Source organism: Myxine glutinosa, chromosome 8 (assembly GCF_964187855.1).
Source record: "Myxine glutinosa chromosome 8, kmMyxGlut1.1, whole genome shotgun sequence".
Lineage (NCBI taxonomy): Eukaryota > Metazoa > Chordata > Myxini > Myxiniformes > Myxinidae > Myxine > Myxine glutinosa.
The window spans coordinates 101,035,282-101,048,915 of record NC_136268.1 but is presented as its reverse complement, the minus strand read 5'-3'; the positions used below and the strand labels follow the sequence as shown (position 1 = coordinate 101,048,915).

The window sequence follows — 13,634 nt, the reverse complement described above, 5'->3', positions numbered from 1 at the left end:
TGTAAACCTCAAAATATAGATCCCTTTCCTGAAGTAAGAACCTTAACTTGTAAGCAATTAACTAGTTTCCTGACCACCCGGATCATCAACTGGGCAGCATTCATTCCCAGAACCTCTCCAAATGGCGGATCCACAACCTATGTCATGGATCCACTCAGTTGCATCCAAACAGTCAATCAATCCAGTAATGCAATGCCACTGTTCAAACTTTACTTGGTGGATGGTTTAATATATTATCACAGAATTGATCTCTCATCACACATTCCATTATATGATAATACATTAAATCATGCACCCCTTGCCTTAAAGATAACATGTCCACCATCCAGCACGTCCACCCACTTACCAATGAATCAAATTGTAATTCAAATACGCAAACTGTTATTATAACGGATTTTCTAGATGCTGCACTGTCTCCTCGCAATGACTGAAAATGGTTTTTTTAATACCTATATTTAATAATGTATTTATATAAATGTTTTAGTAATATTTTTACTATATATATTGTGTTAGACATTTCCCCATTGCTTTGCTGATGGGTTAAATCAAAATATAGCATGCTGTACTTCACAAACATTCTGCTCTATTCACTCTATCAATTTGCCTGAGGTCATCTTCCATCTGCTTGAAAGTCAGGTAACATCACCTTCGTCAGTCAACCTTGCTGCTTATATATGGTGCGAGCAAAAATCACTTCTGCTTCACTGCAAACCTCAGTGTTTGATGCTTTGGTGTGAACGTCAGCTTAAAATTAGTGAAATTAAACATTTGAAAAATAAGCATTATTCTCACTCTGATTTCAACATCACCGTAATGCAGATTATTAAGTTGTTTAAATTTTATTTATGTACGATTATCATTTGTAATACCAGGTACCACAGGGTGGTGATATGTGATACACATTTACATAAAGCAAATTGGGGCATCCTGACCCCTTCCCCCCTCAACCTCATCCCCATCCCCCAGAAATGCTACCCAGGCAGAAACCATACTTGGGCATATCCCCAGATAGGATACCTATGTAGAAACCATACTTGGGCATATCCTCCAGATATGATACCCAGGCAGAAACCATACTTGGGCATATCCCCAGATATGCTACCTATGTAGAAACCATACTTGGGCATATCCCCAGATATGATACCTATGTAGAAACCATACTTGGGCATATCCCCAGATATGATACCTATGTAGAAACCATACTTGGGTATATTCCCCAGATATGATACCCAGGCAGAAACCATACTTGGGCATATCCCGAGATATGCTACCTAGGTAGAAACCATACTTGGGTATATCCCCCAGATATGATATCCAGGCAGAAACGATACTTGGGCATATCCCCAGATATGTTACCTATGTAGAAACCATACTTGGGTATATCCCCCAGATATGCTACCTATGTAGACACCATACTTGGGCATATCCCCCAGATATGATACCCAGGCAGAAACCATACTTGGGCATATCCCCAGATATGCTACCTAGGTAGAAACCATACTTGGGTATATCCCCCAGATATGATACCCAGGCAGAAACGATACTTGGGCATATCCCCAGATATGTTACCTATGTAGAAACCATACTTGGGTATATCCCCAGATATGTTACCTATGTAGAAACCATACTTGGGCATATCCCCTAGCCTAGATATGATACCCAGGCAGAAACCATACTTGGACATATCCCCAGATATGCTACCTAGGTAGAAACCATACTTGGGTATATCCCCCAGATATGCTACCCAGGCAGAAACGATACTTGGGCATATCCCCAGATATGCTACCCAGGCAGAAACCATAATGGGTATATCCCCCAGATATGCTACCCAGGCAGAAACCATACTTGGGTATATCCCCCAGATATGCTACCCAGGCAGAAACCATACTTGGGCATATCCCCAGATATGCTACCTAGGTAGAAACCATACTTGGGTATATCCCCCAGATATGCTACCCAGGCAGAAACGATACTTGGGCATATCCCCAGATATGCTACCTAGGTAGAAACCATACTTGGGTATATCCCCCAGATATGCTACCCAGGCAGAAACGATACTTGGGCATATCCCCAGATATGCTACCTATGTAGAAACCATACTTGGGCATATCCCCAGATATGCTACCTAGGTAGAAACCATACTTGGGCATATCCCACAGTTATGCAACACAGGTAGAAACCATATTTTGTCATATCCCCCAGATATGCTACACAGGCAGAAACCATACTTGGGCATATCCCACAGATATGCTACCCAGGCAGAAACCATACTTGGGCATATCCCACAGATATGCTACACAGGCAGAAACCATACTTGGGCATATCCCCCAGATATGCTACACAGGCAGAAACCATACTTGGGCATATCCCCCAGATATGCTACACAGGCAGAAACCATACTTGGGCATATCCCCCAGATATGTTACACAGGCAGAAACCATACTTGGGCATATCCCACAGATATGCTACACAGGCAGAAACCATACTTGGGCATATCCCCCAGATATGCTACACAGGCAGAAACCATACTTGGGCATATCCCCCAGATATGCTACACAGGCAGAAACCATACTTGGGCATATCCCACAGATATGCTACACAGGCAGAAACCATACTTGGGCATATCCCCCAGATATGCTACACAGGCAGAAACCATACTTGGGCATATCCCCCAGATATGCTACACAGGCAGAAACCATACTTGGGCATATCCCCCAGATATGCTACACAGGCAGAAACCATACTTGGGCATATCCCCCAGATATGCTACACAGGCAGAAACCATACTTGGGCATATCCCACAGATATGCTACACAGGCAGAAACCATACTTGGGCATATCCCCCAGATATGCTACACAGGCAGAAACCATACTTGGGCATATCCCCCAGATATGCTACACAGGCAGAAACCATATTTTGTCATATCCCACAGATATGCTACACAGGCAGAAACCATACTTGGGCATATCCCACAGATATGCTACACAGGCAGAAACCATACTTGGGCATATCCCCCAGATATGCTACACAGGCAGAAACCATACTTGGGCATATCCCCCAGATATGCTACACAGGCAGAAACCATACTTGGGCATATCCCACAGATATGCTACACAGGCAGAAACCATACTTGGGCATATCCCCCAGATATGCTACCCTTAGGCAACATTCAAAATTTGGTTTCATTTGGTTCAGAAGTGTATTTTTAGTTTTTGAAGCTTATATAAACAAATCAGCAGACAAGTATATAAACAAACTGGAACGACATTGGTAGAGCACATACCTCTGCCAGGCTGAACAGTTTACGTTTTTGTATCCCACTGATAGGCCGGCTTTGCATCCGGAGATGAACCAAAATCGAATTGGCTTGTTCTTGTCACCTACCCGACTAATCTACCAAGTTCTGTCATAATCCGTCGACAACATTTTGCAATATCGTGCTATGTTTATTGTTTTTGGCCCAATCACTCAATGGTGAAGACCCACTTTAAAACTATTGGATACGGATCTTCACCAAAGTTGAATCAATTTGGCCTTGGCAAACATGCAATCTGTTCACCAAGTTTCGTCCGCATCCGTCCATAACTTTTTGAGATATCGTGCTGTGTATATTGTTTTTGGCTCTATTTTTTTTTTTTTTTTTTGTATACAGAATCGAGGCTCGTGAAAGAGCTAACATTTATTTCACAAACAAATGAAACAGACAAACAAAATATATAAAAAGAGGGAGTGGAAGACAAGATGGGGAGAGAAGGGGAAGCACACAAACACAACATTTGAGAGCAGGGAGATGTGTGGGAGGGAGAGGGCTTGGGAGGAGGAGTCGTGGGAAAGGGGGGGGGGGGTGGGAGAAGTATAAAACACAAGGACACCAAGGACTTCCAGGACAGAAGTTGGTATTTCAAAAAAGTGGATTTGGGTTGAAATTAGCGGGGGTAGAAAAGATCAAGGTTTTGGATGGGGGAAGATAAGAGATGGTGGTGAACAGCTGTTTTTAAGACCTGGAGGGTGGAGTGGGATTGAAGAGAGTGAGGGAGTTTGTTCCAGAGGTGGGAGAAAAGAGGAATGAAGGAGTTAAGGTGAGCAGAGAGTCTTGATTTTGGCAGTTTAACCATAAGAGGGTTGCAGGCACATCTTGTGCGACCTGTAGGAATATTTGGGGGACAGTGCCCAGAGAGAGCTGGGGGGGGGGGGGGGGCAAGGCCTGAGAGGAGTCGGTAGAAGACGGAAAGACCACCAACCTGCCTGCGGTGAGTGAGTGAAAGGCCCTTGGAGTTAGCTTCATCGCGGGAGATACCAATGATCCTGAAAGCTTTGGTTTCTACTGCGTGAAGCCGACCTAGGTGTGAGGCAGGAGCACCAGCCCAGAGGGGAGAGCAGTATTCCATCAAGCTTCAGATGAAAGCTTTGTATGTGGTGAGGAGCTCAGAGGTGCCAAGGAAGGACTTCGCACGATGAAGGATGCCCAGTCGTCGACTGGCTTTGGAGGCCAACTTGGAAATGTGGTTTTCCCAGGAAAGATCATGGCAGATAGTGAGACCCAAAAGCTTGAGTGACAGAACTTTTTGGAGAGGATTATTCAGAAAGTGGATGGGAGGGTTGTCCAGTCGGTCCTTTTGGAGAGACATCGTAAGAGTGTGAGATTTGTCAGGATTGAAAGACATGTTCCACTTGTTTGCCCAGACTGTGATTTTGTCCAGGTCTGCAGAGAGTGAGGAGGCTGCAGACTGCCGATCTGAGGGATGAGGAATGGAGCGACAGAGAGTAGAGTCATCAGCAAAGAGATAGAGAGGATTTTCAAGAGAGTCAGAGAGATCATTGATGAAGACCAGAAAAAGCACAGGGCCCAGAACACTGCCTTGGGGAACTCCAGCCTGAACAGGAAGAGGAGATGAGAGAAACCCATTCAGGGCCACACGTTGACTACGACTAGAGAGGAAGTCCACCAACCATGCGTGGAGATTTCCATGGATACCAAAGGAGGAGAGTTTGGTGAGCAGAGCGGGGTGCCAGACCGTATCGAAGGCACGTGATATGTCAAGGGAGACAGCTCTAATTTCCTGTTTGGCATTGAAGACCTCCATCCATTGTGGAGAAAGCAGAAGCAGCATGTCCAGAGTAGAGTGACCAGGTCTGAAACCAAATTGATGATCAGAGATCAAGCCATTGGAGAAGAGGAAAGATTTCATATCCGAAGCAATGATGGATTCCATGACTTTGCTGATAATTGGGAGAAGGCTGATTGGTCTTTAGTTGCTAGGATCTGTTTTTGCACCTTTTTTGTGCAAAGCGGTGATGTTTGCTGATTTCCAAGCAGATGGCAGATGACCTTGAGCAAAAGAAAGGGTGAAGAGAACAGAGAGAAGGAGTGAAAGAGCGGAAGAACAGGATTTTAGGACCCGTGGGCTGATGCCGTCAGGTCCAGTTGCAGAATCAGAGTCGAGGGTTGACAGAAACATTTCCACCTTGTCAGGAGGAAAGGACACAGAGTCCAGGAGCAGCTGGGTACGACTGGGTACGGTGGGTACAGAGAGGGATGGGTTTGGGACACAAGATTTAGAGGCAAACACAGAGTTGAGGCATTCAGCTTTTTCACGTGCGGAGTCAGCCGTGTAGCCATTTGAGGTGAGGGAGGGGATGGAGGGGGAACAAACACCAGAAACAGATTTGACCAGATGCCACCAGGATTTGGAAGAGGGAGACAGATAAGAGAGTTCGGTCTTGAGAACGGAGAGATATTGTTTCCTGGCTCTCCTGAGGGTGGACACACACTTGTTTCGGGCTTTGTGAAAGGAAACGAGATTTCCTTCCATTGGATTTGCTTTCCAGTCCTTTGCTGAAGAGCCATGGCTGGTGAGAGACGTACCCACACCCAGCCAACTGGCATGGTGACAATTGAAATCACCACATATGAGGAAGAGAGAGTTGGGATGAGTAGATAGAAGTTGGTCCATATTATCAGACAGCGAGATGTAGATGGAGTCATCACTGTTTGGTGGACGGTACAACACACATATGAACAAAAGGTGGGAGCGAAGGGGAAGCCATAGCCAAAGTTATTCCTGGGGGTGAGGTGGAGAGGGCAGTGCAGGGCGAGTGAGGAAGAGAGTTTTTTATAAACATAGCAACCCCACCTCCATGACGAGGCTCAGGTCTATCATACTGGAGGAGGGAGTAACCTGGGAGAGATACCAAGGAATCAGAGGCATCATGAAGGAGGAAAGTTTCTGTTAAGCAGATCACGTCTGGTTTGTCAGAAGCAACCTGTATGGAGATATCAGTCAAGTTTGAGCGAAGGCCCCGGATGTTTGAGGTCCATACCGTTAATGAAGAGGGAGGGGGAGCATCGGATACAGAACGGAGGGGAGGGGGGGAGGGTAGGGTAAGATGTGGAAGAAGAGGAAGTGGTAGGGAGAGCTGTTGAAGGTGTGTCAGAGATTTCAGAATAGCTTGGAGAAAGGGAAGAATGGGGCAGACAAAAGGTTTGATGGTGATTGGGTGAGGCACAGTGAGGTGTTATTTGAGGAGGGGGAAGAGCGAGGCAGAAGGTTGGGGGAGATGAAGGTGAAAGTTGGAAGGGGGAGGGAGTGGGGAGGACGCTTTGAGGAGGAGGGGTGAGAGGGGAGTCTAGGAGGGGAGGAGCGAGGGAGAGTCTTGGAGGGGAGGGGAGGGGAGGGGTGTGGGGGGAGTTTAGGAGGGAAGGGGCAAGGGGGGAGAATTGAAAGGGATGGGTGATGGGGAAGATTTGGAGGGGAGGTGCAAGGGGGAAATTTGAAAGAGATGGGTGATGGGGAAGATTTTGAGGGGAGGGGCAAGGGGGTAGATTTGGAGGGGAGGGGCAAGGGGGTAGATTTGGAGGGGAGGGGTGATGGGGAAGTTTTGGAGGGGAGAGGTGATGGGGAAGTTTTGGAGGGAAGGGGTGATGTGGAAGATTTGGAGGGGAGGGGCAAGGGGGGTAGATTTGAAAGGGATGGGTGATGGGGAAGATTTGGAGGGGAGGGGCAAGGGGGAATATTTGAAAGAGATGGGTGATGGGGAAGATTTGGAGGGGAGGGGCAAGGGGGTAGATTTGGAGGGGAGGGGTGATGGGGAAGTTTTGGAGGGAAGGGGTGATGGGGAAGTTTTGGAGGGAAGGGGTGATGGGGAAGATTTGGAGGGGAGGGGTGAGATTGGATTTTAGAAAGTGTACGATTAATGGGAAACGAACATTTCTTGCAAAATGGGTTTCTTGTGACCTTCGAGTCAAAAATACATTTGAGGACGCTGAAGGAGGGGTGGAATGCAGGAGAGTTTCGGGAATGTAGAAAAGAGGAACTGTAAGAGATGGAATTTTTTTTTGGAATGAATAGATTTGGTGAGCAAGTCGAAAGCATCCTTTTAGAGAAGAAGAAGAAAAAGGTGTTATAATATACGACAGAATACAGTTCTTCAGGGGAAAGTTTAAACATTTTTAAATTGAGCAGTGAAAACTATCTGGAGAAATGGAAAATGGAAATGGGGGTGAAACACGTGATCGAAGAATGAACGAACAAATAAGAACAACGAATAAACGAATAAGAACAGAGAAGGAAATGTGTTTTTTTTTTGTTTTTTTTTAGTTGAGATTTTAAACAAGGAAGTCTAGGGTGAAAGACTGGGACAAAAACAGAGAACGAAAGTAAGTAATTGCAGCGCAATTGACGGACTGCTGAGAGAAAAACAATGCCTCAAGGTCGGACATGGTAGCCTACACTACCGTGTCTATCACCTATATCAAAGCCTATCACTCAATGGTGAAGAAAACTTAAAATATTATCGGATCCGGATCCTCCGCCAAGGTCAAATCAATTTGTCCTCGTCACACACCCAACCTGTCCACCAAGTTTGGTCCGAATTCATCCACAACGTTTTGGGATATCCTGTTCACAGACAAACAAACAAGAAAGATGTGCATAGCACAATATTTACAAAATCCAAATAAACAATAGTTGCCATGGAAACAACAATTTGGTAATCTCGAAAATTTAACCCAGCAAGTGTTTTACATCACTGAATGTTATGCAAAACATATTTGGTTGATACATTTTCTCATTGTGACCTCATATGTGTTTTACATGTTTTGGATAGCGTTGACCTCTGACCTTTGACAAAGTTGGACCAAACCTTCCTCACATATACTACACACATGTATAAATAAGCTGCTTAAATTTCAATTTTATAACTTGAAAAATGATCGAGCTATGATAATAATAAATTTACAGAAAGGCCCATTTCATTATTATGGGGTGAAATAATGTCACGAAAACCGTTGACATGTCAAAAAGGCTAGATCACAATTGTTCTGATTTCTGATGAACCAATGTGCAAATCCTGTTCAAATTTTAAGTGAATCGGATGAAAATGATTTTATATGCCCTTAACCTTAGGCTATTTGAGCTTTTGGCCTGAAAAAAAAAATGCTTCTCAGTTTTGATTGGTGAAACAATTCAGTGACCCAATATGCAATTTCTGTTCAACCGAGCAGAGTACCTACCCTCCGGTTCGGTGGAGATTGCACATCACTTGTTGAAAAAGTATATTTTGTAAATTGCGAGAAGACTATAGATGTTTGTGTGATGTGTGTCTAAAGAGCTCTAATGGGTCTCCAGATCTATGGGTGTAGAGGTGTTAAGGTGGTTCAAAGTAAGTAGTTCAAAGTGGTTCAAAAGGTCTATAAGGGTCTTAAGGGGTCTAAAGATCTAAAGGGTATTTTCCAATAGCAGTTAGGGTCTGAAGGGGTCAAATGTGTCGAAAAGGAATATGTGTCTAAAATGTACTGGCTCTTCCACGAGCCTTGACGATGTATACAAAAAAGGTCAAGGGGTCTAAGTGGTCTAAAGGGTGTAAATGTGTTCAGGAGTCAAAGGGGGTCTAAAATGATCTTAAGGGATCTAAAAGGGTCTTAAAGGATCTAAAAGGTATAAAGGGCCAGTGGATCTAAGCGGTCTAAGAGGGTTTAAAGAGTCATAAATGTTCCAAAGGATCTAAAATAATTTAAAGTGGTTTAAAAGGTCTAAAGGTCTAATTAGTATGCTCGGACAGTAGTTACAGGTCTGGAGGTGCCGAAGGTCTAAAGGTCACCTGCAGATGTACCATAGTATACCTTTATATGAACGTTGCTGTCTGAGAAAGGCATTTCTCCAATGTGGAATCGAAAAGCATCTCGTTTATCAAATACATTTGGTGTGAACTGAAAGACACACACACCTGTCTTCCACCAACATCGAGTGTCCTGATATAATGCACGCCCCCCTGTTCCATGGTCTTTTTTAATGGACGGCCACAGTACAACTGTTTGCTTCTTTCTACAGGCAAGAAGATGATTGAGACGTATTTTAACCTACGCCTCTACAAGCTGTGGCGGGTGCGCCAACACTCACGGATGGCCAACAACTTTGATGACATCGTCTGAGCTGACAATCTCTGCTCTTTCCATCTCTTATTCTTCCACACATTTAGCAGTGCAGAGCTCGACCTGCTACCAGCTGACGGCCTTTGTGGTGTTGCAGACTGAAGGATGACCAACCCATGCCTTAGTTGGTTTAAACAGCACACGTGGGTTTTGGGTGGCCTTTTGCTGCCGTAAAATGGGTGGCCATAACAGATGCCACCCATAGCAGATGCCATCTATAGCAGATGCCACCTATAGCAGATGCCACCTACAGCAGATGCCACCTATAGCAGATGCCACCTATAGCAGATGCCACCTATAGCAGATGCCTGTTATGGGTGGCCTTTTGCTGCCGCAAGAAGCCGGTGTGAAATGACAGGAGCCAGCCCATGGTAAGTGGGTCGTAGAGGAAGTCTTGGTTCCATGGGGCAGAGCTAGCTACTCAACAGACTGGCCAAGTAGGTAAAACAGTGCAGGTGATTGGTATGTTCATTGGCATGATACCTGAACGATGCAAAAGTATTTTTGAGAAGCTTTTCGACACTTTATTGAATATTTTAACAAGGTGCTTTGCCACCATTAATACATAGGGCGTTTGCTTCATGCTGAAGGGCTGCTGGGTCATGCCCGGCCAGGTGAGGTCTCACATTTATGATCCTCACGTACAGGTGGGAGTTCAACTTTGGTCTCCTGAGAGGTCGATGCGCCACTAACTTAGCTGATAGGTCTATAAAGAGCAATTATTGCAGATCATTATTCGCAATGATCACAATAGAGGTTCGTTGGGTTTATTTACTGTTGGCAATGGAAAGTGAAAATAGTGAAGGGAAGGGACTAAGAGCAGCACTGCTGCAATGGTAGCTCACAGGTAGGAAAACGGACTGACTGCTGCCACGGTGTCCCATTACCTGCCAGTGTTTTGTTCTTGGAATAACAGCCGACTTTGTGCTAATCAGCATTTCTCGGAAGAGGTTTTCGTATCAAATGTAGCATTATGCCATAAATTAATTCGATATTATTGTTATGATCACACCTGCAAATAATCTGCATATTAACCATACTTAGCTTATATACCTTTTGGTTTAAGGCTTCAATGATATAATCGATATGTTTTGATGATTAGTTAAATACATACAGTAGAGAAAACGATACTGTGAAATGTACTCATATTAAATATTCACTGTATTGTATAATTTGTTATATCTCTGCACCAACAAAGAGCACACGTTTTACCTTGTAAACCGCAGTAAGGGTTCTCACATTCTTACTGACTCCAAATATATACCTCGAACATATATCATCCTTACAGTATCGACATAATTACGGACCCTCGTCTCAGGTGTTCTCTGCTTTTGCCCACATTAAGGATACTTGACAGTAATATAGAGATGTGGGGGGTTTTGTAGGTTTTCCTGGGAGAAAGCACATCCACAATTGATTTGGTATGGGTTTTAATAGGATTATGCAACAGTGAATCTTTACTCGAAGTGAATATGTTGGTGAGTTAAAGCTGCAATGAATCAAGCATTTTGGTTTTCAGCTGTAATATACAGGTTAGACGAGTCACCAAGTCGGATTAGTTATGAGGATTAGCAACCAGGTTAGATGAGCTGCCAGGTTAGATGAGCCGCCAGGTTAGATGAGCCACCATGTTAGATGAGCCACCCTGTTAGGTTGGATTAGCAACCCGGTTAGATGAGCCGCCAGGTTAGATGAGCCGCCAGGTTAGATGAGCCACCAGGTTAGCTGCCCGCCAGGTTATCTGAGCCACTAAGTTATATTAACCAGCTGGTTAGATGTACCACCAGATTAGCTAAGCCACTAGGTTACATTCGTTGAATCACCAAGTTATATGAACCGCCAGGTTTGCTGAGCTAACAGCTTAGATTAGTCACCAGGTTGGATTAGCTGCCTGTCTAGATTAGCCACCAGGTTGGATTAGCTGCCTGTGTAGATTAGCCACCAGGTTGGATTAGCTGCCTGTCTAGATTAGCCACCAGGTTGGATTGACCAACAGATTAGCTGAGCCAGCAAGTTGGATGAGCCACCAGGTTAGATTATCCACCCATAGTTATATTTACCACCATGTTAGCTGAGCTACCAAGTTAAAATAACCACCAGGTAGGATTAACCACCAGGTTAGATGAGCCACCAGGTGACGAGGGATTACACCAGTTGAGTTCAGCCACCAGGTTGGATTTGGTACCGGGTGCACTGAGCCACCATATCAGATTATCAACTCAGTTTTCTAAGCCACCAGGTTAGATAAGCCACTCAGTTTTCTAAGCCACCAGGTTAGATAAGCCACTCAGTTTTCTAAGCCACCAGGTTAGATAAGCCACTCAGTTTTCTAAGCCACCAGGTTAGATAAGCCACTCAGTTTTCTAAGCCTCCAGGTTAGATAAGCCACTCAGTTTTCTAAGCCTCCAGGTTAGATAAGCCACTCAGTTTTCTAAGCCACCAGGTTAGATAAGCCACTCAGTTTTCTAAGCCTCCAGGTTAGATAAGCCACTCAGTTTTCTAAGCCACCAGGTTAGATCAGCCACTGGGTTTTCTAAGCCACCAGGTTAGATCAGCCACTGGGTTTTCTGAGCCATCAGGTGAGCCGAGTAACCTGTAAATTTCAGTGCCACTTTCCCCTGCAATGGGACAGGACGAAGCCTGTTATCAAGGATTGGAGTGATTGTCGAAGTCTTACTCGGAGTGCTTTGATGGAAACGTTCAGCATTTTTTTTTGCTACATCCCATTAAAATATGTAAATTTCCACCGAAAAGTAATAGGTACCTTGTGGAGAGGCACTGTGTGATGTTTTTGGTGTAATGTCTTGCTACATACATTTGGCTATGATAAGAGTTAAAATTAAGTTTGATTCCCATCGCTGTGTACTCATTCTATATTTTCAGTTGTTACCCATTACATTTTAGAAAGTACCTCCAGTAAAGATCTACTGAAGAAGGTTTACAGGAAGAAAGCAAATTGATGTCAGCTCATGGCATGAGACCCTTAGTTTTTGCTTCCTTATTGGTTTGTAAGCTTGCTACGTGAGCAGTGTTAAGGGAAAGGATTTTGTTCATTTGTTATCTGTATTGTAATATAAATACATAAAACAATATACTGTTTCACGTGTCTTCCTTTATAAACAAATGCATGTATGTGTGCACACAGTCACATATATAAATGTTTTTTTTATGTATATACAGTGGATTCAGAAAGTATTCAGACCCCATCACTTTTCTCACATTTTGGTACGTTGCAGCCTTTTGCTGAAATCGTTTAAATTCATTTTTTCCCTCATAAATCTACACTCAATACCCCATAATGACAAAGAGAAAACAGGATTTTAGAAAGTTTTGCAAATTTATTAAAAAGAAAAAACTGAAATATCACATTTACATAAGTATTCAGACCCTTTGCTATGACACTTGAAATTTAGCTCAGGTGCCTCCCATTTCTCTTGATCATCTTTGAGATGTTTCTACACCTTGATTGGAGTCCACCTGTGGTAAATTCAATTGATTGGACATGATTTGGAAAGGCACACACCTGTCTATTTAAGGTCTCACAGCTGACAATGAATATCAGAGCAAAAACCAAGCCCTGAGGTCGAAGGAACTGCCTGCAGAGCTCAGAGATAGGATTGTGTCGAGGCACAGATCTGGGGAAGCCCACAAAAATTTTTCTGCTGCATTGAAGGTTCCGAAGAGCTCAGTGGCCTCCATAATTCTTAAATTGAAGAAGTTTGGAACAACCAGGACTCTTCCTAGAGCTGGCCGCCCAGCCAAACTGAGCAATCGGGGGAGAAGGACCTTGTAAGACTTGTAAGTCTATTGGTAAGAGAGGTGACCAAGAACCCGATGGTCACTCTGGCTGAGCTCCAGAGATCCTGTGTGGAGATGGGAGAAACTTCCAGAAGGACAACCATCACTGCAACACTCCACCGATCTGGGCTTTATGGCAGAGTGGCCAGACGGAAGCCTCTCCTCAGTGAAAGACACATGAAAGCCCACAGAATCTTGTTTCTCACAGTCTGAGAGTCCTTTCGGTGCTTTTTTGCAAACTCCAAGCAGAATATCTCAAAAAGTTGTGGACGGATGATTTTGATGAAATGCGATTCTGTGTTGTGATTTTCTGGTCTACTAAAAAAAAAAAAAAAACCACCTTTAGAGGCCATTTTTCCCCGCAAGCGGGGGTTGGCCTTTTTCGGGAACTGTGGTTGTTGTTGT

At 44.1% G+C, this 13,634-nt stretch overlaps 1 protein-coding gene across 1 annotated transcript in view; it reads left to right on the top strand.

The window, feature by feature from the left end:
• The window catches only part of NSMF (NMDA receptor synaptonuclear signaling and neuronal migration factor), a 66,640-nt gene extending 54,117 nt beyond the window's left edge, over positions 1-12,523 (top strand). The window contains exon 14 of the mRNA XM_078783978.1: positions 9,331-12,523. Within this exon, the coding sequence (XP_078640104.1) occupies positions 9,331-9,431 (101 nt within the window). The 3' untranslated portion in view covers positions 9,432-12,523. The remainder of the gene's footprint in view (positions 1-9,330) is intronic.
• Positions 12,524-13,634: the final 1,111 nt, after the last annotated feature.